This window comes from Lacerta agilis, chromosome 13 (genome assembly GCF_009819535.1).
Source record: "Lacerta agilis isolate rLacAgi1 chromosome 13, rLacAgi1.pri, whole genome shotgun sequence".
Classification (NCBI taxonomy): Eukaryota; Metazoa; Chordata; class Lepidosauria; order Squamata; family Lacertidae; genus Lacerta; species Lacerta agilis.
In genome coordinates this window covers 49,511,821-49,539,302 of record NC_046324.1, presented here as the reverse complement: position 1 = coordinate 49,539,302, position 27,482 = coordinate 49,511,821, and the positions used below count along the sequence as shown (strand labels likewise).

At 48.5% G+C, this 27,482-nt stretch overlaps 1 protein-coding gene across 1 annotated transcript in view; it reads left to right on the top strand.

Annotated features, from left to right (window-relative positions):
• Positions 1-24,252, top strand: part of CARD11 (caspase recruitment domain family member 11) — a 73,825-nt gene extending 49,573 nt beyond the window's left edge. The window contains exons 17-24 of the mRNA XM_033167530.1: positions 2,486-2,726; positions 6,099-6,195; positions 7,019-7,114; positions 8,211-8,343; positions 9,721-9,900; positions 17,494-17,618; positions 23,105-23,220; positions 24,007-24,252. Coding sequence (XP_033023421.1) covers positions 2,486-2,726; positions 6,099-6,195; positions 7,019-7,114; positions 8,211-8,343; positions 9,721-9,900; positions 17,494-17,618; positions 23,105-23,220; positions 24,007-24,211 — 1,193 coding nt within the window. The 3' untranslated portion in view covers positions 24,212-24,252. The remainder of the gene's footprint in view (positions 1-2,485; positions 2,727-6,098; positions 6,196-7,018; positions 7,115-8,210; positions 8,344-9,720; positions 9,901-17,493; positions 17,619-23,104; positions 23,221-24,006) is intronic.
• The last annotated feature ends 3,230 nt before the right edge of the window (positions 24,253-27,482 follow it).

Here is a 27,482-nt window from a genome sequence, read left to right as displayed (position 1 = left end):
TAAAGGGACCCAGGTGGCTCTGTGGGTTAAACCACAGAGTCTAGGGCTTGCTGATCAGAAGGTCGGCGGTTCGAATCCCTGCCACGGGGTGAGCTCACGTTGCTCAGTCCCAGCTCCTGCCAACCTAGCAGTTCGAAAGCACGTCAAAGTGCAAGTAGGTAAATAGGGACCCCTCCAGCGGGAAGGTAAACGGTGTTTCCGTGCGCTGCTCTGGTTCGCCAGAAGCGGCTTAGTCATGCTGGCCACATGACCCGGAAGCTGTCTGTGGACAAACGCCGGCTCCCTCGGCCTATAGAGTGAGATGAGCGCCGCAACCCCAGAGTCAGACACGACTGGACCTGATGGTCAGGGGTCCCTTTACCTTTACCACTGTACTTGTGAGTGTGCACTGGGGGGAAGCGGGGCTGGCGTTTGACTTGGAAGAAGGGGCCAGGGGGCAGTGAGGAACTGTGCCAGCCTGGAGGCCAGCAGGAAGAGGAGTGGGTGTGGGCCCCAGCTGTCACCCTCAGCCACCGGCTCGGTCACACCGACCCCCAGCATCAACAGCACCCAGATCAGATAGGGTAGGGCTGAAGAGAAGGCAAAAGGCAAAGGAGGGGCATGGTGTGGGAGGGTGGGGTGTATGCACCCATAACAAACTATGATTCTCAGGGGAGCCATTTTCCAATTTGCATAGATAGATAGATAGATAGATAGATAGATAGATAGATAGATAGATCAGTGTTTTTCAACCACTGTTCCGCGGCACACTAGTGTGCCACGAGATGTTGCCTGGTGTGCCGTGGGAAAAATTGAAAAATTACTTTATATATAGTCAATATAGGCACAGAGTTAAATTTTTTAACATTTTCTAATGGTGGTGTGCCTCGTGATTTTTTTCATGAAACAAGTGTGCCTTTGCCCAAAAAAGGTTGAAAAACACTGAGATAGATAGATAGATAGATAGATAGATAGATAGATAGATAGATTTTCAAATTACAGTTTTACAATCACATATCCAATATACAGGTGAAACTCTAAAAATTGGAATATCGTGGAACAGTCCATTTATGTAAGCAATTGTTTTCATTAGCTACTGGAGTTTAATATATGAGATAGACTCATGACATGCAAAGTGAGATACATCAAGCCTTTGCATGTCATAATTGTGATGATTATGGCATGCAGCTTATGAAAACCCCAAAATTGAAATTGTTAATTTGGGGTTCTCATCAGCTGTGCACTATAATCATCACAATTATAGCAAATAAAGGCTTGACATAGCTCGCTTTGTATGTCATGAGTCTATCTAGCGACATAGCTCGCTTTGTATGTCATGAGTCTATATTAGTTTCACCTTTTAAGTTGAATTACTGAAAGAAATGAACCTTTCCATGATACTCTAATTTTTCGAGTTTCACCTAACATAAAAACAAGATTCCAAGGAATCTCCTGGACTTCCTTCCTCCCCTTTGTGGGTCCTACTGTTAGCCATTTCATAGAATCATAGAATCACAGAGTTGGAAGAGACCACAAGGGCCATCCAGTCCAACCCCCTGCCAAGCAGGAAACACCATCAAAGCATTCCTGACAGATGGCTGTCAAGCCTCCGCTTAAAGACCTCCAAAGAAGGAGACTCCACAACACTCCTTGGCAGCAAATTCCACTGTCAAACAGCTCTTACTGTCAGGAAGTTCTTCCTCATGTTTAGGTGGAATCTTCTTTCTTGTAGTTTGAATCCATTGCCCCGTGTCCGCTTCTCTGGAGCAGCAGAAAACAACCTTTCTCCCTCCTCTATATGACATTTCCTCCTGCATCTTTTTTTAATAATCCAAATCTTTTACATCTCCATTAAATCCAAAATTCACCATTAAACTACAAGTGTTATTCCAATCCTGCTGACAATTTTAACAGTTTATAATGGTTTTTAAGATAAATTTTCCCCATTCTTTATTGAAATTTTGGTCATCCTGATTTCTGATTCTTCCGGTCATTTTTGACGTTTCGGCATAATCCATCAACTTAATCTGCCATTCTTCTCTGGTCGGGACTTTATCATCTTTCTATCTCTGGACCAATAAAATCCCAGCAGCTTTGGTCACAAACATAAATAGTCTTTACTGCTCCATTTTCTGATTCGCTTCAGGCGGCAAAATGTCTTGGTCGAAACAAAATAGGAAATTCTTTCCAGTAGCACCTTAGAGACCAACTGAGTTTGTTCTTGGTATGAGCTTTTGTGTGCATGCACACTTCTTCAGATACCAAAAGCTCATACCAAGAACAAACTCAGTTGGTCTCTAAGGTGCTACTGGAAAGAATTTCCTATTTTGTTTCGACTATGGCAGACCAACACGGCTACCCACCTGTAACTGGAAAAATGTCTTGGGACAGCCTTGCTTGCAAGCGACACCATCAACATCAGGTGCCATTTGACTAGGCTGAACCCAACTGGCAACTCCCCGCTGGGCCCACATGGTCAGCTGAGCCCAGATCCTTCCTGCTGCAGGTTACCGGAAGCTGGTGTCCGAAATCGAAGAAGGCCTGGTCACATCCGGAGACTCCTTCTACATCCGCCTCAACCTGAGCATCACCAGCCAGCTGGACTGCTGCTCCCTGTCTGTGAAATGTGACGAGATCCTGCACGTCCTGGACACCATGTATTATGGCAAGTGCGAGTGGCTTTGTGCCAGAGTTGACCCCTTCACGGACAAGGATTTAGAATCGGGGACCATCCCCAATTACAGCAGGTGAGCACAAATCCCGATTTTCGCACTCAGGGCCAGCTCTGGGTTTGAGGTTGGGATGTGGGCAAAGTGTCCTATGATAGCCTGTCTTGCATCCTGAGTGGGGGTGGAGGGGCTGGTTGATCTGGGACAGAGAAGGGGGGGGACAGATAGATGACCCCAGGATCTTGTGGGCTGGGAAGGCGTCTGCCTGGGCTGGGAGAGCCCGAGCAAAGGGATGCTGGAGAGGGTTCCCTCTCATAAGAACATAAGAATAGGCTGCTGGATCAGGCCAATGGCTCATCTAGTCCAGCGTCCTCTTCTCACCGTGGCCAACTAGATAGATGCCTGTGGGAAACCCACAAGTGTCAGGCTTCCTCCCCCATGGCAGTACATAAGCAGAACAAAGGAAAAGGAGTCTTCTTACCAGTTAGAAACTTTAATAATCACAGCAAGAGAACAAAGAACACATCTCATAGTAATGGCAGTGCTCCCAATTAAGGAACACACCCTCTTTGGTCCCTATCAATTTACGTCACTTCTGCGTCTCGTAATCTGAGCTTGTACTCTCTGTGCTTTCTGTTCTACCACTTTCTGAGGCCTCCTCAACTTTGGGGAGGGCGGTGGACAAAGGCTGTCAAGAGGCTGTGAATCTGTTAACTCTCTCCCTCCTCCCAGTGTTTCTTCTCTTAGCTGTTCACCATCCAGTATTTCCCAGCTTCTGCCTTCTGAACTATGTCCCTCTGCAAACTACTGTTCCAAATCTATACTGTCCTCCTGCTCCTGGGAAGATTCAGGAGCAGGGGGAGAGGGAGGCTCCCACCATTCCTCCTCAGTGCAGCCCTGCTCAGCATGCCCCCTGACACAAGCAGGATTCAAGCGCAATAACACTCCCCCTTCCTATGGCTTCCAGCAACTGGTATTCAGAAGCATTGCTGCCTTCAACCATGGAGACAGAGCAGAGCCATTATTCCTAGCAGCCATCAATTGCTCTCTCCTCCATTAATCTGCCCAATCCTCTTTAAAAGCCATCCAGGCTGGTGACCATCACTGCCTCCTGTGGAAGTGAGTTCCATAGTTCGACTATGCACTGTGTGTTCCATTCCCTCCACCAATGTTTCATCCCTCCACCCGTCCCTGCTGCACAAGCCATGGGCTCCCCTTCCATTCCTGAGGCCCCAGTTCCAGCTCAGTCATTTTGTCCATTGCCCCACCAACTCCGCCTTGAGTTTTCAAAACCCACATCCAGTCCCACCTCTCCAGGGGAGGTTGTTTCCATGCCTTGTCCATCCACAATGACAACCCCTCCATCAACTGGCTTGCAGAGATGCCAACACAGACGGAGCAGGTCCTGCCTTCCTGGAGAAGTGTCAGGTGGCTTGCCCGGCCTAAGAACCAGAGCTGTGCCAAGTTGTGCCCACCCCATTCGCTTACAGTGGGGTTGCAAGGAGCTTGTCATTGCTGGATCAATATATTTGCTTGTGTAGCATCTGCTGTGCCTTTGAACTGCATTCTGGCTGTGTGAGCCAGTGTGGTGTAGTGGTTAGGAGCAGTAGACTCGTAATCTGGGGAACCGGGTTCGCTTCTCCGCTCTTCCACATGCAGCTGCTGAGTGACCTTGGGCTAGTCACACTTCTCTGAAGTCTCCCAGCCTCACTCACCTCACAGAGTGTTTGTTGTGGGGGAGGAAGGGAAAGGAGAATGATAGCCGCTTTGAGACTCCTTCAGGTAGTGATAAAGCAGGATATCAAATCCAAATCCCTCCACTACTACTACCAGCTATCTGACTTTTAGATGGCATCTGAAGGCAGCCCTGTTAAGGGAAGTTTTTAATGTTTGATGTTTTATTGTGTTTTTAATATTCTGTTGGGCGGGGTATAAATAATAAAATTATTATTATTATTATTATTATTCCATGAGATCTCTCATGCGCAACCTTCTTCTTCTTCTTCTTCTTCTTCTTCTTCTTCTTCTTCTTCTTCTTCTTCTTCTTCTTCTTCCTTCTCAACAAGCATTTCCACAGAAGCTACAACTTCAAGTTCTGCATTGAGTGGTTGCTGGGACAGCCCCAGTCTGATGTTGATGGCCCCACCCTGTCTTACCTGTCGGTGCTCGCTGCATGCCAAAGGGGTCTGGGAATGGGGCTGCCCTTTTGATTTCCCACAATGCTCTGGAGCACCCAGCATGGTGTCACTCTGGGGCACTGGGGGAACTGAAGTGAAGGGCTTGGGGCAGGTTCCAGAGCTGATTGGTCATAGGAATCCAGGTGCTGATAAGAGGGCTGTCCGCAGTGAAAATGGCTTGGCTGCCCCGATGGTGCAGTGGGCTAAGGGAGTTGTTCTATGCAGTAGCTGCTTCGCAGATTCCTGCAAAATTGCTTCCAGAGACAGCTATGCATTGTCATGGTGATGCCCTGATTTAAGGGTGATTTTTATTATTGATTCCTTTGCCTCTGTGCGTGCATGCATTTTTTAAAAAAAACTCTGCTTTCATTGCCTACTTTTTATCCTCGATTCTGGCTTTTATTTACTGTGTTTTATAGACATGGTGTTTTCGGTATTTGTATTTGCAATTGCAGTTTGCATTATATATCTTCGAGCTCGTTTGAGTTTTGCAAAAGCCTTTGGCGGTGAGCAATAAAAATCTTCTGAGAGGCCGGAGTCGTGGATCGCATTGTTTTCTTGCACAAGGTCCATTGTGCAACCTGTGATCACTCAAGTCTCTGCTGCCAGTCAGAGTGGCCAATGGAATGGGACTTGGAATGAGACAACTCTGTGTGTTTGCATTTGAAAATGCCATAAACAAGGAGCTAGATGGGATAAACATTTGGCTTGGTTTGCATTTTAATGCAAAACCTACCTAATTCATGCTTCCCAAAGCAATACACAAACAGATACTTAGTTACCCTTTAAAATTTACGCACTTCTCTAAATTTTACAATGCAGTTATCCTGCCAATTAATGAGTGCAGTCTGTATATTATGTGAAAGTGAACACAAAAATACATGTATTAGGAAGGATAGTCCATCCTGTTTCATTTTTTCCCTGTTTTGCCCATTCCTTCCTCCTTTTCATGGATTTTTTGAAATAACGCATGAAAAGTTTGCATTTAACTTGCATGCATTACTTTATATATGCATGGTTTTCAAAGCACCTTTTCGCAAAATTCGCATTCCTTTCACATTTCAACAGTAAAAGAACGTGTTTTCACACACACTTTCTGCTCAACAAAACGGCATTGTGAAATCTGGAAAAGCACGTAATTCCATCAGGAGTTGCTTTCCAACCTGCCAATGAGTTCCAGACTCAATTTGGGTAAGCCCACTGCAAAAAGCAGACCGACCGAATCCCTCCTCAATCCCTATATGTTAGTGACAATAATCTCGATGGTTTGCAGAGCACAACAGCTCCTCCTAGTGAAACTTCAGCGCCTGATGAATAGAGGTAGCAGGGATGAGATGGACAGTTCGTACGGCACACTCCGAACCCCTCGGGTGAGTAGCCGATTCCACATCCGCTTCAGTCTTGGAGCCTGAGCTGCTCTTTGCCACAGCCTCTTCCAGTTCACTAAACCCTGTCCCCTCTCCTGCTGCTGACACGTCCTCCTCACGATCTGCTTCTTCTCCCTCCGACCACTCATCATCACCCAACCACCAGTCCCCTGGCTCAGAGCCTTCTTCCTCTGGGGGTTCCCTAGGGGGTTCCCGGCTAGTGCCTCCCACCACTCCATTGCATCCAGCCAGTCAGCAGTTGCCATCCTGGAAATTCTTCAGATCAAGGGGATCTTATCATGATAACAGAAGTTTTGAACCCTGGGAGGGAGGGAGGAGAAGACCACTCTAGAACAGGGCTTCCATTCTGCAGCGTTCGATTCAGAACGGTACTATCAGTGCCTCCCCCCCCTAAAAAATGTTTAGGGGTGCTCTCATTTTCCTACTCATATTGAAATACTGCCCCTCAATGAGGCTAAACTTTGATTCACTAAATGTTTAGGGGTATGCGTACCCCCAGAAAAAAAGCACTGGGTACTATGGTCAATGGTGTCAAAAGCTGAGGAAAGATCTATTGCTGGACTGCAACTCTCACAATTTCTGATCCTGATGGGGTTTGAGGTCCAGCAATACCCTGAAGGCCACAAGTTCCCCATACTTGACCTGCATTGCAGGGGGTTGGGCTAGACGAGCCTCGGGGTCCCTTCCAACTCCACAATTCTACGATTCTAGGACCTAGAGCTACCAACATTGGACAGGCTTGATTATTCTTTCTACCTACCTACCTGTAACTGGATCTTTCTCCAATGTTTTTCTTCCCTACCAGCATACACTGCAGCCGGAAGAGGTTATGTCACCAAGTGACCCCAAAACCAGCCCTCGCCTCTCTCGGGCCAGTTTCCTTTTGGGTCAGATCTTACAGGTAGAAAAATAACTCTCCAAAAAAAAATCCCCTTTGTCCCAAATATGTTTTTTGCTGGCAAATGAATTTATTTGTTTGTTTGTTTGTTTATACCCCACCCATCTGGCTGTGTTTCCCCAGTCACTCTGGACGGCTCTGAATCAAATATTAAAAACACGATACAGCATTAAACATTAAAAACTTCCCTAAACAGGACTGCCTTCAGATGTCTTTTAAAAGTAGGATAGTTGCTTATTTCCTTGTCATCTGGAGGGAGGGCGTTCCACAGGGCAGGCACCACTACCAAGAAGGCCCTCTGCCTGGTTCCCTGTAATCTCACTTCTCACAGTGAGGGAACTACCAGAAGGCCCACGGAGCTGAATGATGGGGGTGGAGATGCTCCTTCGGGTATACAGGACTGAGGCCGTTTAGAGCTTTAAAGGTCAACACCAACACTTTGAATTGTGCTCAGAAACGTCCTGGGAGCCAATGTAGGTCTTGCAGGACCAATGTTCTATGGTTTTGGCGGCCACTCCCAGTCACCAGTCTAGCTGCCACATTCTGGATTAATTGCAGTTTCTAAGTCACCTTCAAAGGTAGCCCTACGTAGAGGGCATTGCAGTAGTCCAAGTGGGAGATAACCAGAGCGTGCACCACTCTGGCAAGACGGTCCGCGGGCAGGGAGGGTCTCAGCCTGCGTACCATATGGAGCTGGTAGACAGCTGCCCTGGACACAGAATTGACCTGCGCCTCCATGGACAGCTGTGAGTCCAAAATGGCTCCCAGGCTGCACACCTGGTCCTTCATGAGCACAGTTGCCCCATTCAGGACCAAAGCCTGCCTTTTTCACTTCAGTTCCCTTGGCTTATGGCTCATTTTCTGCAAGTCCCGTTTCCCCATTGTTGCCTCCGAAAGAGACTCATGGGGCCAAGTTATGGGTGGGGGGTGCCTCTTTTTAAATGGAAACACAGGGTACTGCGCTCCCAAACCAATGACTCTGTCATGGGGGTGCAAGTGCTTCCACTCTGTGCTTCCATCCTGGTTGTTCGACAAGCAACAAGTGGAACAGCAATGCCAAGAAAGCTTGCCTTGACAAGGGTCTCTCCTCTGCTCTCAGTTTGTCAGCAGGTCCGAGAACAAATACAAGCGCATGAACAGCAACGAGCGAGTCCGCATCGTCACTTCGAAAGACACGCGGGTCAGGACAGAGGGGCACCCGGTGACAAAGGCCCTGCTGGACAGATTTGAAGGTACCAGGAGACTCAGCAGAGGGGCTGGCATTCAATGATGCACCCAGGAACTTGGCAGGATGTTGGTTTGGGGTGGTCAGGAGAGGTAACATCCCTGACTCAGCCTCCTGAACAATTGCAACCAGGGAATCCTTATTGCGTCCCTGCTGGCTAGTGAACACAGTGTTGCACATGCCCCCGTTTCCAGGGTTACCCAGGGTTTGGTTTCCTTGGAATGATGGGCACTGGAGACTGTGGAGTCTTTAGGATATTCGGTTTTATTTGCACATATGTATAACCTGAACATGGGTGGTGCTGTGGGTTAAACCACAGAGCCTAGGGCTTGCTGATCAGAAGGTCGGAGGTTCAAATCCCCACAACAGGGTGAGCTCCTGTTGCTTGGTCCCAGCTCCTGCCCACCTAGCAGTTCGAAAGCACATCAAAGTGCAAGTAGATAAATAGAGACCGCTCCAGCGGGAAGGTAAACGGCGTTTCTGTGAGCTGCTCTGGTTCGCCAGAAGCGGCTTTGTCACGCAGGCCACATGACCTGGAAGCTGTATGCCGGCTCTCTCGGCCAGTAACGCGAGATGAGCGCCGCAACTCCAGAGTCGGACACGACTGGACCTAATGATCAGGGGTCCCTTTACCTTTACTTACAACCTGAGTATAGGATAGAGCAGGGTTTCCCAAACTTGGGTTTCCAGCTGTTTTTGGAGTACAACTCCCATCATCCCTAGCTAGCAGGACCAGTGGTCAGGGATGCTGGGAACTGAAACCCCAAACAGCTGGACACCCAAGTTTGGGAAACCTTGGGATAGAGGGGCTCACAGCATCAGCCCTCCAGCAGATCCTAATAGGATTCCAGCAAAGCCCCAAACTTTGGGTCCAGCACAGAGCAAGCATGTCTCTTTCTCTCCATCTTCCAGCATAAATCTAAAAGCACAGAAAACTACAGGGGCATTGAAGAACTTTTATTATTGAGCCCACCTTAAAGATTTTCAGAAACAAGGTGATAATTCAAGCACAATGTGGTGTTGAAACTTAGGGGTCTGGCTTCGGTTTCATTAAAGGTTTAGAAACTGTGCAGGTAATAACCAAGATATTTTAATGTAAGAAACAGTCATTTGAACGAGATTTTAATTTTTTGCACCATATTTAACAAGCAGTGACTGTGCAAATCCATCCTTTGGTCTCTTCTGGCACCCTGTTGCACATTTTGCACATCACACACTTGTTTTCTAGCCGGACTGATAGGTTCTCTTGCACCCGTCACCGCCAAGCCTTTTGTCTGGTGGGTGCATTTCTCTGTGTTCTGACACCACCCATCCCACTCTAGGACTTTTCATAGTCGTCCCCTGAGTGCATTTCTGGAGTTTAAGTGCTCCCCTCTCCCCCCAGAGTTTGACTCGGTGAGCGAGATCAACAAGAGCTTCAGCCTGATCCCGTACAGCTCGGTGAGACCCATCCATTGTGACCGTCGGCGCCCTGTCCTCTTCACACCCACAATGCTCTCCAAGACCTTCATCCAGAAGCTTCTCAACTCAGGAGGGGCCCTGGAGTTCAATCTGTGCAAGCCAGGTAATCTCACCAGGGCGAGCATCTGCTGGGTGTGTTAAGTGCCTACCTGTCAGGTGACAGAGGAATCAACCCCCACGGCAGGTTGCCAGGAACGGATAAGACAAGAAAAGGTCCTTACCATCTGCTTTTTATTCAATATTTACAGAGAGAGGCTTGGAATGCAGCCTCTTGGAATAATGACATTGTCCTGAGTGACTTTCCACTCCCTTTTTCTCCCACTTCCTCATTCGTCATCTCTTCTATGGATGGTGCTGAGGGCCCTTTGTTTCTGAGCCCTCTGCTCTCCTACTTTCAAGGCTCTCCAGATTCTGGAAGAGGGGAGGTCTGGAAGGCTTTCTAAAGACACTGTGTCCATCAGCTTTGTGGGAATGTTTAGGAGTGTGGATGAGTATATATTATTTTATATATATTGAAGTGTTTTTGATTGTTGGAAACACTTCAAACCAACCTTAGTACACCTTGGAGCCCGGCACACTTCCTTCAGCGCACGTACCTCTCCTGTACGTTCTCCTTGCTGCCGTCTCCTGTGCTATTCAGCAGAGTTATCTTCTCTTATCTTCTCTCACGCAGCGGGGTTGTGTATGCCAGCATATTACAGACAACAGAGTCCGGCTTCTTTCTAATCTAGAAGCTTTATTTTACAAGGCATAAATCTACATTCCTGGAGAGACGCAAGACATTTTGCCGTCTTCTCCCTTCTCCGTTCTCCGGACAACAGAAACAGAAAGTATCACATTACACAGTACAACAGTACACAGAGCATCCGGTGACGCTCTTCCTCCTGTGGGTGGGACAACCTGGTTGAGCTTGTTAACTCTAAAAGCTCCAAACCTCTACACCCCCTCTTGTCCCGCACACAGGGGCGTTGTAAGCTTGCAGCTTACCTCACACAAACCCTCACAGAACTCCCCATGACGTTGGAAGTTCCTGGGCTTCGTGAACCCAACCCTCTGGTTCACCTGACCAGGACAGTACTTCAGCTTCTCCAAGCCGGTCTGAACACACACGTCTCGAAAGAGAACGTCTAGGTGTTTGGGTCTGGCCTTGACTTGTCCAGACTCTGCCACCAACAAACAGAGTTGGTTGTCCTCCCAAACCATCACGGGCAGGCAACTCTGAACGCAGATCTCTTGGACCAAACACCTATAGAACTCCAGTTCCCTGCAAAGCACTGACAACGCACTGTACTTGGCTTCTGCACGAGAACGAGCAATGAGGCTCTGGCACCGGGACTTCAGCCCGCCTAGAGCTCCTCCACACTGTACAACCATTTCAGACACAGATTTCCTGTCCTCGGAATTTGCCCAACCGCCGTCGCACCAGCGCGTGAGCTGGGGCTCACCGGTAGCTGACAACTCCGGGCAAAACTCCTTAGTCTCCTGCAAACTCTGGAGCACTCTCACCATGCCATTCCAGGCATGCATGCTGGGATTTGCAGCCTCCTTGCTGAACAGATCCACAGCAACTGCTATGTCAGGTTTGCTCAACCGTGAAGGAAACAACAGCCTCCCAGGAGCTGACCTAAACACCTCGGGGCTCTCGAACTCAGAGCGTTCCCCGGTCTGACTGTCCTCACCTAGACACGTCTCCATGGGTGTTCTGACACTAGCACATTCAGACACTCTGAACTTCTTCAACAACTGCACTACCTTGCCAGTCTGATTGAGCAAGACACTACCGTCTTCGGCTCTGTCTACCTGCACACCTAGGTAAACACCAACAGGGCTTAGGTTCCTGAGCTGGAAAGACTGACCAAGCTCCTCTGCGAACCGTTGCACCTGTCCCCTGGTCTCCACCAGGTAAAGCATGTCCGCACTGGACTGCAGAACTAGCTCCTGCTCTGGACTTACTCCTGCCAGAAACAGGCAGCTATCAGCACATCTCTGGCTGACACCTAGCTTACTCAAAGCTTCTTGCACGCCTGAGGACCAATCTCTGGCTGACTCCTTCAAGCCAGTGATTGCCTCGTGCAAACTCCACACCTGATTTGGCCCGTTGTCCTCGAACCCTGGTGGAGGTACCTCGTACCTCTCCTCATCCAGGTCGGAATCCAAACAGGCACCCAAACCAAAGTGGCTTGCCTCAAAGCTGCTTTGAGTCGCGACCGCTAACAGCATGCGCGTGGTTTCGCTTCTGAGAGAGGGCGCGTCCAGTACCTCAGAACAATGGACCCCCTCCTCCTGAGTGAAACCTCTGGCTACTGACCTAGCCTTGCACTGCAACTCGCCAGTTGCTGTCGTCTTGAGTCTGCACACCCAACGACCTTCTGACAGCGTCGTGGTTGTGCACACACCCAAAGACCTCATTGAGCTTACCTGCTCTACCATGGCATCCTGCCATTTCTGGGCTTCACCTTGAGATACCCATTGAACCTTCACAAGGCTTTCCGGTTCACACTGAACCAAACAAGCACTCACGCTAGTGGCCGTGAACCTTTCGGGCAGAATCCCTTCAGTGGATCGTGCAGACTGCTGTGATACCACTTCAGGTTCTCCCTCTGTTCCAGTTGCACTGGATTCCACCTGCACGTCCTTGACGTCAGGCATCTCACCTACAGACTTGCTGCGCCTGTGCATCCTAACTGAACCACCCAAGGATGACGTTGGCGCGCCTTTGGGCTCCTGCTTCACTGCCAAAGAACCCTGCTCTTGCCCCAGGACGAGACCTGCGTCAGGCTCTCCTGGAGAAGAGTTGCCACACAAAGAGTCGCCAAGCGTGGCCTGCCTCCTAGTCCATGACATAGGAGATGCGGGTGCACTCCCAGGCTGCTGCCTTGGAGTTGCCCCTAGCTGCGCTGCACCCTGGTGATGGCCGGGAACTCGGCCCGAGCCACCAGCAGGTGCCAAAACCACAGCAATACCCCCTCTTGGGGCTGATCCACCTGGACCACCACCGCCACCAGCAGGTGGCGTATCTGCCTGTCCATCACTGACAGGACCATCCAGAACATCATGGCTTCTAGGGATGTGTTCCAATCCATTCTGCTCACAAAATTCAGCACTCCTGCTGACTAGAACCTGGGTCTGGTCACTATCTGGGTTAACTAACCTCCAGCTACGCAAGCTGGGTTCGTACCCACAGAAAGACACTTTCAGAACCTTGGTACCACCCAGTTCCACCCAGAACCCTTGTGGAAGCTCTGCATCCAAGAGCATGTCTTCAGTGGCAGCATGCAGCATCCTTTGCTGCCTCTCTGCAAAACCACATACCTGTGAAGAAAGCAGGTTAGACACACTGTGCTTACTCCCCCTCTCACTGAGGACCTGGGAACAGCCTACTCCAGTAGAAACCTGCTGTTCCACTGCAACCAGTGGTGCTGCCTCAGTTGCCTCCTTGAGCAACGCAGACCACATGTGGTGAGAGAAAACATCAGCCAAACACTCAGAACAACACGCTCCCCCCAGGTTAGCTTCTGGCATCCCTTCAGAAACAGCCACATGAACCAGGGAAAAGGGACGCGTGGTTTCCCTGTCAGACGTGGGGTAGCAGGATGTCGACTCCTCAACCTTGCAAACCCTGCAATCAAGAAAGCTGTTACATGCCCTTAACTTGCACCCTTCAGAGAACTCAGGCTGTTCCAGCACACTGTCCCAGTGGCGACTTGCCAGCCTTTGGTACCACTGACACAAACATAAGTGGTGCACGAGCACATTGGCGCATTGAGCAAACATTCCATCAGTGCCACCTCCCCCTGTTCTGGCTTGAGGCCCCTCGACAGCAAACAGCCCGTCCTGGCTGCATTCCATGCGTAGAAGCATCTTCTGGCCCCTGCAAGCAGAACAGGTGATAAGCACAAAGCAAACAGCAAAAACATTGGACAGAAGGTTTGACATAAACAGATACACAGTTATGTCAACAGCCACAGAAAACGCCAGTTCTGTCCCTTTAAGACCTGCAGAGACTGTCTCAAAGACGACAAACTGTCTCTTGCATCCAACAGTCAGTTCTTCAAACTGCTCTGTAGAAAAAGATATGCAGTTCCTCACAAGTCCACCATCACACGCAGCCCACCAGGGTTGGCCTCTCTCAGCGTTGCCTCGGTGACTGCATCACAACAGTAGGGCTTATCTTCTTCCGCCTGGGCTGTGGTAGAGCTGTTGCGATTCTCATGGCCAGTACCACACGTCATGTCCTTGGCCTTATCTTCAGCCATGCACGTCAACAAAAGACCAGGTGCAGGCTACGTGCCAAAATACAGCTCCACAATCAATGCCTTTACGCTGGCTTCAGACTTGGAAACAGCCCCTCCCTTTCTGGGAGCAAAGCCCACGGCGATCTGGCCCCCCTCCTGCTTTCCATGGCACTGTTGCTTCTCAACAGCCATAAGCCGAGCTGGGGGCGAGCTTTCCAAAGCCACTTCAGCCAGTCCCTCAGCCCCGTGAAACTGGGCTAGGGTCTTCTTCCAGGCTTCACAAGCACTGGCCAGACCTTCCTCCTCACAGGCGTTGGCCAGAACATCAACGCTCTCAGGGAACAGCCCTCTGCATTGAAGCTGTGAGGCTGGAGGTGCTTGCAAACAAAAGCTTCCCTCCTCCTTGCTGGGAATGCTATGGCTCCCTCCATCTTGCCCAGGGGTAGCGTACTTACGAATCTGTGGCTTCTCACCCGGCTCCACAGATGGGGGTTTCACCAGAGAGGTACAACTGCTTTTGCAGCCCTCGATCTGGGCTTCCCTGCTGCCTTCCAACCTCTGGCAGCAGGTTTTAGGCTCCTGAGCCATTCAGCAGACTGCTGAATGCTCCTGCTGGCAAAGCAAGAACTTCCCTGGATGCTCCATCACAGTCCAAACCAGGGAGGCACTTCTCAGCTTGGCACACACGTTCTGGATCCTTGGAACTGCTCCAGAATCAGTCCAGAATCGGGGAAAACTTGGATCCATAACCTGAAGTGTTTTTGATTGTTGGAAACACTTCAAACCAACCTTAGTACACCTTGGAGCCCGGCACACTTCCTTCAGCGCACGTACCTCTCCTGTACGTTCTCCTTGCTGCCGTCTCCTGTGCTATTCAGCAGAGTTATCTTCTCTTATCTTCTCTCACGCAGCGGGGTTGTGTATGCCAGCATATTACAGACAACAGAGTCCGGCTTCTTTCTAATCTAGAAGCTTTATTTTACAAGGCATAAATCTACATTCCTGGAGAGACGCAAGACATTTTGCCGTCTTCTCCCTTCTCCGTTCTCCGGACAACAGAAACAGAAAGTATCACATTACACAGTACAACAGTACACAGAGCATCCGGTGACGCTCTTCCTCCTGTGGGTGGGACAACCTGGTTGAGCTTGTTAACTCTAAAAGCTCCAAACCTCTACATATATCATCCCAGCTTGTGTGAGCAAGCTCCAAACTTAGCAGAGTCACATTCCCTTTTAAAACACAGCAGAAAACGGTTGCATAGGCTTGCTGAAAGCCTCTATAAGAAATATATATTCCTGGTATATTCCCCTTGTTCCCTCTTAAAAGCAAAGCCACAATACAGCACTGATTATTAGATATAATAGAGTTTACTTACAGTCATCCGTGAGTCACAGTACAGGCTAAAAGAGGCAGACAAACTTAGATAAATCTATTTACATGTGGTGAAGCTGCTTCCATATGGGGAAAGGCTTCACCCCTGCTTCTCTCAGCTGCAAGCTGAGAGAGAGCATCCTGCTTGTTCAAAGGACGAGAAAAATGGGATGTCTTCTTTGGGTTCTTGTTCCCAGGTAAGACCACACCTACTTCTGGTTCCTGTAACTCAGTCCAGGTAAACAGGAAGTTAAGCCTGGAGGACTGAGTTACCTTCATGTCCATTCTAGCAGTGTTGTGTTTGGCTGCTCTGTGTTTAACATCCCACAAGCTTCTCCTCTTCCTCCATTATTTCCCAGCTTTCCCCCTCATCTGCCTCTGAGCTGTGACCTTCCTCAAACCCCTGTTGTAATTCTGAACTGCCATCTTCTTCTCTGGAAGGGTCAGGCTGGGGAGGAAGTCTCCACCATTCCTCCTCTGCCCAGTCCCTGGCACTACCTAACCCAGGCATAGGCAAACTCCGCCCTCCAGATGTTTTGGGACTACAGCTCCTGATCGCTGGTCCTGTTAGCTAGGGATTATGGGAGTTGGTAGCCCCAAAACATCTGGAGGGCTGAGTTTGCCTATGCCTGACCTAACCTGTCAATACAGATCCACAACTTCCTTGCTTCAAACCAAACAAATCCGACATATTCTTTAGGCCACACTGAACACAGTAGGGATTTCTTTCCAAGTAAATGTGCATAGGATCATGTGCTAATCAGGATTAAGGGACGCACACTGGCACCAGTGGCCTTGAGTAAAGTTTGGACAAATTCACAGTGGCTGGCCATTACAGCTAAACAGGGTGCCCCACATTGAAAAGCAAGACACCTCTAGATCTGTTTTCACCCACCTGGTGCCCTCCAGAGTTTTGGACTACAACTCCCATCAGCTCCATGGCTGTGCTGCCTGGGGCTGATGGGAGTTGTAGTCCGATATATAGATATCACACAGATGCTGGGAACAAATAGTAGAAGTCAGCCATTGTCTGAAAGCAGTCTTGGTATAATTCCCAGAAGAATTTATTTGGCTGCTGCTGAGTTCTGGATTAGATGCACCTCCTTGGTCTGCTGCAACAAGCAAAGCAATCCTTGGGTTGTTAGACCCTTTTCATGCATATCCATTTGTTATATCTGTTGCAGTATTGCACACATTGTCAAAATACGGCCTTTCAAAGGTGTCTGACACTGCAAGGTGGGCTGGCAATTACACAGGCGCCAGCTATGCTCGTGTCCTGGCAGTCCCTGTGCATTTTCTTGAAGCAGATCATGCTCAGGTTCAGCAGATTTAACTAGCTTGTGGATAAACACACAGCCAGCTATGTCCTCTGCCAGCTAAAGCCCGGGAGTTGTAAATCTGAGGATAATAACAAGAGCAAATCATTATCCTGCACCTTTTATATGCTGTGTCCTATTCATCTCAGTACTTTTGGGTTTCTGAAGCATTGACTGTGGCTCAGTTTGGATTAAAGTCAAGTTTCAGGCCTAGGAATGAGGCAAGTTGGATGTCCAAAGCCTCCATCTCATCATAAGGGCTTGTGTGGTGCACCAGATGAAATGTCGGTCTTAGATGTGGGGATCTTTGATCTACATCCCCCCCCCCCCGACTCAGCTGCGAAGTCAACTGGATGGCCTTTAAAATCCACTCAACCTAACCTACCTGAAAAGGTTGTTAAGAAGCTGGATTTACTATGAATGGGCTCCTCTTGACTATCGCACAGGGGAAACAAACCACAATTCCTGTCTTTGTTATCGTTCTCTTCTCTTTCCTACTAAAATAAGTTATGGGAAATTGTGGCAAGGGTCTTCCCCTTCTGAGCGTTCCCTCCAGTTTATCGAGGAGTAGGGGAAGTGTTTTGAGGTCTTACAAAAGCAGAACGCTCTTTATTTGCTAAGGTGGCAACTGAAAGTGACCTGGTTTTGGTGACGTCTGTGTAGTCTGTCCGTTAGCCGCTGTTGTTTGATGATGGCGAGGATTCCCCAAACCATGGTTGGAGATCTTCCATGCTTGCTACAAAGTTTGTCTTCGTCTGCCTTCTTTCCCAGATATCGTAACAAAAGAGGAATTCTGTAGGAGGCAAAAGACAGAAACCATCATCTATTCCCGCGAGAAGAATCCTCACACCCATGAATGCATTTTTACTGCAAATATTGACGCGGTCGCTGCCAAGGTAATTGGGGTGGTCCTGAGTCCCCCTTCCCTGATGTACTTTGGCCTGACCCTGGAGCGAGGAACCCTGTTTTGTTTTGGTTTTTAATGCCAATCCTATGAAATTGAATGTTGCAAGATTCAACTGAGATTTTTAAAAAAGTATTTTTCCATGCAGCACAGAGTTAAACTTTGGAACTCCCTCCCACAAGAGGCAGTGATGGCCACCAACTTGGGTGGCATTAAAAGAAGATTGGACAAATTCATGGAGGAGGAGAGGGCTGTCAGTGGCTGCTAACCCTGTTGGCTATGCTCTGCTTCCATAGTCGGAGGCAGCTATGCTTCTGAATACCAGTTGCTGGAAACCAATGGGAGGGGAGTGTTGCTCTTGTGTCCGGGTCCTGCTCGTGTGTTTCCCATAATGGGCAAATGGGCATCTGGTTGGCCACCATGAGAACAAGATGCTGGGCTGATCCAGAAGGCTCTTCTTTTGTTCTCCCCGGCTGTTTTTTTAACTACAACTCCCATTAGCATCAACACAGGAGTTACCATCCAAAACAGCTGGAGGGACCCTACACCAGAGAAGGCAGGCCTACGTTGTCCGGCAATGCAGAGCACCTGCCTCTTCTGTAATGCTGAAGGTCTTGTGGTGGGCTCTCCCAAACCGTGAGCCATTCCCAGCGCAGTGCTATTGGGTTCTGTTTCTTTTGGGAAAGGAAGGACAGGAACACTTAAGGTATCTTTGTAAGGTGTGCGCTTGTGTGTGTGTGTGTGTGTGTGTGTGTAGCACATTGAAGGTGGGGGGAAAGCACTCCTGCAAAGCAGAAGCAAGTTGAGTAGCTTCTCCAGTGTGTGAACCAGTGTGGTGTAGTAGTTAAGAGCGGTAGACTCGTAACCCGGTGAACTGGGTTCGCTTCCCTGCTCCTCCACATGCAGCTGCTGGGTGACCTTGGGCTAGTCACACTTCTCAAAGTCTCTCAGCCCCACTCACCTCACAGAGTGTTTGTTGTGGGGGAGGAAGGGAAAAGGAGAACGTTAGCCGCTTTGAGACTCCTTCAGGTAGTGATAAAGCGGGATATCAAATCCAAGCTCCTCCTCCTCCTCCTCTTCTTCTTCTTCTTCTTCTTCTTCTTCTTCTCCCTCCAAACAGCCTCACTCTCCTCCCCAATTTCACTTGTCTCTGGTTAGAAATGTGCAGGTGCCCCAGTTCTCTTTTGCGCGCGCGCGCGCGCGCACACACACAAACACATTTTTCACCCTCCCACCAACTAGAGGCTTTCACCTTTCCCAAACACTCTAATAGAAGGGTCACCAACCTGTTTAGGCCTGTGAGCACATGGGGCGTGGCATGGGTGCTACCCACTCTGATCCCCGTCTCACTCACTCCCCCAGATCACCCTCGCCCAAGAAGAAAAGGTATGTGTGCACACTCACAATTCATTTTTCCAAGGGATCTGTGCATAAGTCAGGTCCAATAGAATTCATCTGAGCACCGGAAAGAGCACAGGGCTGAAAGAGGAAGTGGGAAAGAGAGCCACTCTTCCAACTTCCTCCTTTCAAAGGGGGGGAGGAGTAACCACTTCATGACCAAGGAGGGGGGCTCAGTGACTTCAGGGGCACCAGCGAAAGACCTAAGGGCACCATGGTGCCCACGGGCACCACATTGACGAGCCCCCACTATAATAGGTGTCCCAAGAGAGGGAGATAACGGAGGAGCTGTCCAACAGAGAGCAGAGGTGTTGCTTCAGCACTGCTTAGACTTCAAGGGAGCTGTTTGTAATAGTTCGTAATGCTGTCTCACCCCTTCCTGGCCTGTCCTCAGGGTCACGATCCAGAGAACTTGAGGAATCAGGCATCATCCTTGTGCGTAGGGATCCGGAGACTTGTCCTCATGTTGCTGGAGGAGCATTGTGCCTGCGTACCCTGAGTTTTCATATGGAAACCCCAACACTTCTTGCCCCAGGAGGCAACCATGGTTGACTGGGAGAGAGTCACAAGCAGGGGGAGGAGCCCAGTTAGGGGGTCACGTTTCCTCCAAGCCTTACTCCATCCTCCCTCTGAGGAAGCTGGGTGGGATGGCTACTGAGAATTTTAGGCATATATTTTTCCAGGGCAATACTGGGCATGCTTAGTGGGATTGCTCCCCAACTGGGGTGGGAGCGGAAGAACACTTACCAGCTGTCCCTTTCGTATAAAAGTCAGCTGTCATCGTTTTCTCCCTCGGTTTCAGCTGCTGAACAGGTTGTAACTATTCTCCAGAGACAAAGAAGAGCATCAGGTTAAAAAAACACACACACAAAAATAAAATAACATAAAACAGGAATAATTACTGAAAATATGCATGACAGCAGACATTGCCATATGACTAAATAAACCACATCCACATCCAGTGATAATCACAAATCAGGATAAACTCTTAGGCCATGAAACAATTTAGCAGGCCCTATGCTCTCCCGCTCCCTTCCCAACTGCCTCAAACTCCCACAGAATTTTGGGCACTGTCTCTTTTCAAAATCTCACAGACTAGATAACCCTATTCTTGTTTTAAACTGTTGGTCATATTTTATTTTTTAATTGCCATAATTGCCACCTTAAAATGAAGGGCAGGTAAGAAATAATAATAATAATAATAATAATAATAATAATAATAATAATAATAATAATAATAAAGAATTGGGGCCTGCAACAGAATGTTGCAGCATAGCACTCCTGTGCAGTGTTCCGGCCAGTTAGCCACACCCCCTTCCAGAATGCTCCATTCCACTCCCACCCCAGTTGGGGAGCATGCTCACTAAGCATGCCCAGTTCCTGTTGGATCCTCCCCTTTTGGGGAAAAATGTTGTTGTAGTTCTGCCAATCTTGAGTTTCCTCCTAACCTGCTGCTGCTCTCTTCTTTTGCCTTGGTGGTGCCCTTTTGTCCACATAAATACATGCTCATAGTTCACTATTTGCAGATACATATACCGGTACTAGACTAGAGGCTTCACCCCACCGCATTAACCTCCTAGTGTTTCCCTTTCTCAAATATTCCATTGTATGAAGGTACCTGACACAAAACTCTGCCATTGTTTCCTATCAATTCCCTCCATCCCCGCTTTACCCAAACTTCTGCAGCTGTTTTAAACCACCACTTTCCACCAGTCGGGGTCCCTCCCCTCCCACGCCCATGGCATCACCACTGGTGTTGTGCAACCTGCCTTCTCTTTAGTGACAGCCTTTGTTGTTGTTGTTCAGTCGTTCAGTCGTGTCCGACTCTTTGTGACCCCATGGACCAGAGCACGCCAGGCACCCCTATCCTCCACTGCCTCCCGCAGTTTGGCCAAACTCATGCTAGTCGCTTCGAGAACACTGTCCAACCATCTCATCCTCTGTCGTCCCCTTCTCCTTCTGCCCTCCATACATACAATGGTGTGGGATCCTTCTCTTTTTATCCTTTCTGTTGCTCTCTTCCAAGTTTGATAATGAAATGTACTTTTCTTCATGTAAGGTCCTTGGGTGGTCGCTCATAAGTAACCAGGCAAAACTCCAGCTGTTCCTTTGGTAGTTTTATTGTGTATACTATGTACATTACAGAGCTTAAAAATTCATGTGTGTATCAACCGTCTGCAGAATCCGGGAGTGGCCCCTTCCGGTTCTGACCCCAACATAAGAGCTTCAGTATACCAAATCCCTGCCTCCCCTCTTTTCGTTTCACCCCTCTACGCATTTGGGGCGACGGAAATGGCGTGTGTCTCTCCTCTCCCTCTGTGTGAGGGGAGTGCAGGGTCTCTCCAACATCCCCAGAGCCTCGGCTCTCAGTTCCCTGGGCTGCCTCCCCCTCCCTACTGGAGACATCGCTGTCTCCCCTGCTGGAAGAGGAAGTGCTACTGGTCAGATGGGACTGAGGCTCTCTGTAGCATCCCGAGAGCCCTTCCACCACCCTGTGCTGAGCCTGGGACAATCCCCTGACACTTCACAATTAATCTTTTCTCTTTCCATTCTTCGTCTTCTTTTCATTATCAGCTCTCCCTTCTCTCTTTCACTCTCCCTCCACTGTTTTTCATTCCTTTGGTGTGTGATCCACCTTGACACAGCCAAGCACCCTTCAGTTCTCAAATTCACTTTTATGTTTCATTCGCTGGGTTTTCATATGGAAAGGATGGAAACCTGCTAAAGAGAGAGATAGAGCTACACACACACACACACACACACACACACACACAATGAGGGTCTGAGCTGCAGAAAGAGACAATGATGTGTAGAACAAAGATTATAATGTCAAACCCAAACAGATGGCATCAAATGCCGGATGCTTGTTACGCTGCAGGGAACAAACAGCTATACGAAAGTGGTGGGTTTTTTTTCCTTTTTCTTTTGAAAAGTAATTACAGAACATGTTGCAATTGAGCAAACAAAGTTCAATTGTGTCGGTACGTTTCGTACATGCCACCTTCATTTTGACATAATCCCCGCCTTCAGATCAGTTAATTGTCTTTTGGAAAGGGGACCTTTGCAGCAAGTTATCCTGTGGTCGCTGGTGGCGCTATGGGTTAAACCACAGAGCCTAGGGCTTGCCGATCAGAAGGTCGGCGGTTCGAATCCCCAAGACGGGGTGAGCTCCCGTTGTTTGGTCCCTGCTCCTGCCCACCTAGCAGTTTGAAAGCACATCACAGTGCAAGTAGATAAATAGGTACCACTCCGGCGGTAAAGTAAACGGTGTTTCCGTGCGCTGCTCTGGTTCACCATAAGTGGCTTAGTCGTGCTGGCCACATGACCTGGAAGCTGGACACCAGCTCTCTCGGCCAGTAATGCGAGATGAGCGCTGCAACCCCAGAGTCGTCCGCGACTGGACCTAATGGTCAGGGGTCCCTTTACCTTTTATCCTGTGGTGAGAGAAAGGATGGCTTTTGTAGATGGACTGCCAAAACCTTTAGTGATGCAGCATCATCCAAGTAACATGTGTTTTATGGAGGGTTGAGGCCAGGGGTTGGGGTGAGCCACAGAACTGGCACCAGCCAATGACTGAGAGCATCCGAAGAGCCTGCTGGATTAGACCAGTGGCCCATCTCGTTCTCGGAGTGGCTGAACAGTTGGCTATTGTGGGAAACCAGCACACAGGATGTGAGCACAAGAGCAACTCTCCCCTCCCGTGGTTTCCTGCAACTATGCTTTGGGAGGTTCCCCACTCCTGGGTCCACCACAACGGTCTTGTGGTAATGAGGTGTTTGGCGAGATGTGGCTGCGTGAGGGTGGTGGGGGGGTACCAGGCCTAAGGAGGAACAAAGGAAGAAGGGCAGTGTCATTTAAGAGAGCGGAGCTGGAAGAGCGGACCTTTTAGGCAGAAATATCTGGGCTAAAGGACAAGAGGGGCAAGTTCTTGGACAACTTCAGAGGGAAGGTTGACGCGTAAAGCCATTTGATCAGAAGGACGGTCGGTGGAACGTGATTGGCCTGGTCTGTTTGAGATTGTGTGCTTACAAGCCCCAGGATGTGCGTACCAAAGTCCTTTTCCTGACTTCATGTTTACAGAACAAACATTGCCTGCTTGAAGCTGGGATCGGCTGCACAAAGGATTTAATCAAAGCCAGGATATATCCTATTGTTCTCTTTATTAAAGTCTCGGAAAAAAATATCAAGAAGTTCAGGTACGGTGCAATTCAATACCACATTCACAACGCACATGGTTCCACGTTCACACCACATGTTTAAAGCAGTATCCTGCCACTTGAAACTGTCACGGTTTCCCCCAGAGGCTTCTGGGTGCTGAGAGCCGTTTGGATAACCCGCTAGTTCCGTCCCAGAGCTACAAGTCTCAGAGTGGTCTAACAGTCAATCCTTCTTCACAGAGAACTCTGGGAAGTGTGCCCCAAACTGTGTGTAAAAAAAAATGTGTGATACAAACCACACTTCATTCGGGGGAAGTTGGATTGCAAAATCGTGCTGTGCAAAATTCACATGAAAGTACTGGCGAATTTTCGTGAGGATTTCTTTTTTTTAATTGAAACTGTGGGGAACGGAACTTAAACTTGGAAAAAGGAGAGACTAAAAGGAACCAAAACTGACATATTTTTCCACCCTTAAGTGTCATACAGGTGCATTCATGAAAGAGTCAGGCCTATACGCTTCCTAGTTTAGGGAAGCTTTTAATCTGTGATATTCTAATGTATTTTAATATTTGTTGGAAGCTGCCCAGAGTGCCGGGGAGACCCAGCCAGATGGGCGGGGTACAAACAATAAATTATTATTATTATTATTATTATTATTATTATTATTATTATTATTACTAGTACTTTGCTTTTTTGTCGGGAGGGGGTTGGCTCAGGAGTGCGAAAAGTAGTTGAGGGATTTGTTCGAATGGAATGAAAAAGAGGCCCTGTGTGCACACATACGTATTAAATGCATATCTCCTTTGGTTTCCTTGCACGACATAGGAAGCTGCTCCCAAAGCCAGAGGTTGAGGACGAATTATTACGGACGTGCCGCCAGAATGAAAAAGAACTGGAGGGTTTGCCATGCCTTTACGCCTCTTTGGAGGCCGATGCCTGGAGCAGCATTGAGGACCTCCTCCGGATCATCAAGGAAAAGGTTTGGGAAGAACAGCAGAAGACCATCTGGATTGACGAGGATCAGTTGTGAAGCCCAGCAGGGGGTGCGGACAATGAGGAACTAGCTGGTCGTTTGAAAGATCTGCGCTGGAGGTTCTGAGGTGCCTCTGATGTAGAGCCCGACACCATTGTTCCATCCCCAGCAGTGGCAGGGACTCTCGGCAACTGGCAGGAGGTGGAGCGTGAGAGAGGAATCAAAGGCTCTGAGTGCACAGCAACGGGCATCCCAGATGCCTCTTTAGGATTTCGACCAGGATTGTGTCACTCAGAGGGGTTGACGCGCCTCTTCCGGAGCAGCCGTTACTGAAGGATGGAGAGCTCAAAGAGAAGCTCAAAGCAGATGCTTATTTCTGCACTTCTCAGCATGGGAGACACACTAAGAGGGCTTCCGCAGTTGCTAGGAAGAACTGGCAGCACCTCCTGCCACCTCCCTGCACTGGCATAGTCTCTTTGGAGAGGCCCCACACGCCGACCACGAATGAATGTATTCCACAGAAGAGGTTTCAGGCTGCTTAGCGCTTATATTTCACTACAAAATAACATAACCAGTTTCAGGCCAGGTTGCCACAACTTCCACCAAAGAACTTAAAATTCTTAGATCTGTAACCTCCTACTCTTCCCTCCTGCCCCCCCCCCCATGGCATCACAACGTCCAGAGTTTGCCCAGGTTTGGAAAAGGCTGTTTTGTGCTACTGCGTGGAATGCTCTGCATTTTTCAGCTTTCAGATAGAAGAGTCATCAATCTTGGGAAAGCAGAAATATTTCACGCACTTCATCTCTGCAAATATTCACATTTCCACCCCCAACCCTGTTCTGCATCATGGCTCCCCGCAGCAGGGGCTGCTGCAGCTTTGGCAGAATTCTCCCGCCCACCCCCTGGCTCCGATGATGACTGCCGCCTCCTCCTTAGATTAATAATATGTGTGATGCCACCCAGTGAGCATTACACCCCCGCGGTCCCACCCAGTGAGGGATCACAAAGTGCAAGGTGGCTACATCTCGGCATAGCCAATCAGCTGTGACTCCACAGAGAGTAGGGCAACACAAATGAATAGATGGGCGTTTCCCCAAGGAGCGTCACAAGCTTGCTGTAAAGAGGAGGCCTTTTTTAGCTCTGCCAAAAACGTTGACGAGAAACGACAAGTGGTTTAGCCGGAGCTCTCCTGTTTAAACCAGCTGAAGTCCATAGTGAAGATATGCCGGGCATAGGCAAATTCAGCCCTGCAGGTGTTTTGGGACTACAACTCCCATCATCCCTGACCACTGGTCCTGTTAGCTAGGGATGATGGGAGTTGTAGTCCCAAAAACACCTGGAGGGCCGAGTTTGCCTATGCCTGAGATATGCCTTTTGCCTTAGGTCACATTCACACCCTACATAGTGAGCGCTATGATTCCACTTTATTTTATTTTTTTAATATTATTTTTATTTGCATATTTTAAAGATTCCACATACAAAGTTCCAGCATCTCAAATACAACAAGCAACAATCGTGGACAAAGAAAAAGAAGAGAAGAAAAGAAAAAAAACAACGAACGTACCTTACAGTAGTAATAAAGTTATTTACAATACAAATATATTGATCCATGTCCTGCTTTACACTGTGACTTCTTGTTGTATCACTTATTAAACACTACCCAAATAGTGAAGCAGTAAATAGTAATAATACTATGATTCCACTTTAAACTGTCATGGCGTGCCCCAAAGAATTCTGGGAGCTGTAGTCCGTCAAGGATGCTGAGAGTTGTTAGGAGATCGCCTATTCCCCTAAAATAACTACATTTCTCAGAGCAGTGTAATGGCCAGTCCCGCTTCCCAGGAAAGTCTGGGAATTGTGGTTCTGGGAGGAGGAGAAGAGTCTCCTACTAACTCTCAGTGCCCGTAAGAAATAACAGCTCCCAGGGTTCTTTGGTGGGAGCCGTGAATGTTTAAAGTGATATCACGGTGCTTTGGCACGAATGTGGCCTTAGAAACCTTGGCTGTCTGTAGTATAAACAGAAGGGTCCGCCAGGCCCTCCAGCCATGCGCTTCCATGTGCCTGTGTGCACCTCAATGGGGCTAAAATAAATTAAGGTTGCACAGCTGCGCCTGGCAGATTGTGCCCTCCGCTTTCAGTCACCGTGCACTCTTCCCATCCAGCCCTTTGAAGAATACAGATTGCCACGGGCTTTGGAGCTGGCAGCTAGAACAATCCCCCCACTTTAAAAAATCTTAAATTAAGCAGTGAGTTTTTCCACATGCCCATAGCAAGCTGCCTTGTCGCTTGACATATTTTCTTCTATATAAACATTTATGAGCACATAAAAATAGCAGGCTCTTTCTTTCTCTCTCTCTCTTTTAATAAATTGCACCACTGAAAATGCTGCGGTTTTTAGTCCTTTTGCTGATTGCAACAGGCTGTGAGCTGAGAGGGGAAGATGCAAGGAACTCCAAAATACCTCCAGTGTGGTTTTGGTAAAGTTGGTACCTGCACTGAAGAGGAAGGAAACCTCCAAGCTTATTTATAAATGTATAAATGGTTAGAGTGTATTGCTGGTTAGAGCATGGTGCTGATAACGCCAAGGTTGCGGGTTCAATCCCTGTATGGGACAGCTGCATATTCCTGCATTGCAGGGGGTTGGACTAGATGATCCTCAGGGTCCCTATAATTCAGATAGATAGATAGATAGATAGATAGATAGATAGATAGATAGATAGATAATCGATAGATATGGTCACAAGGTCATCAGTTCGAATCCGCACAACAGGGTGAGCTCCCATTTCTCTGTCCCACCTCCTGCCAACCTAGCAGTTCAAAAGCACACCAGTGCAAGTAGATAAATAGGTACCACTGTGGTGGGAAGGTAAACGGCATTTCCGTGCGCTCTGGTTTCCATCACAGTGTCCTGTTGCACCAGAAGTGGTTTAGCCCTGTTAGTCACATTACACGGAAAGCTGTCTGCAGACTAACACCAGCTCCCTCAGCCTGAAAGCAGAGATGAGGACTGCACCCCATAGTCGAATACGACTGGACTTAACCGCCCAGGGTTCCTTTACCTTTACACACACACACACACACACACACACACACACACAAATATATGAAAGGTAAATGATCCTTTATGCTGGCAAGGTGGGATTCAGCATCTGCAGTGATGTAAACAAACAAATTAGACAGCTTATCATTACCAATCTGCTTTGGCCAGCTAATCAAATGATTTTGTATTATATAAACCCAGGATTGTGCAGTTCAGCACATAAGGGATTTGTCGCTTGTAAGAATTTCCCACAAACTTGATATCACGGTATTTGATTTTCCTTTGGTG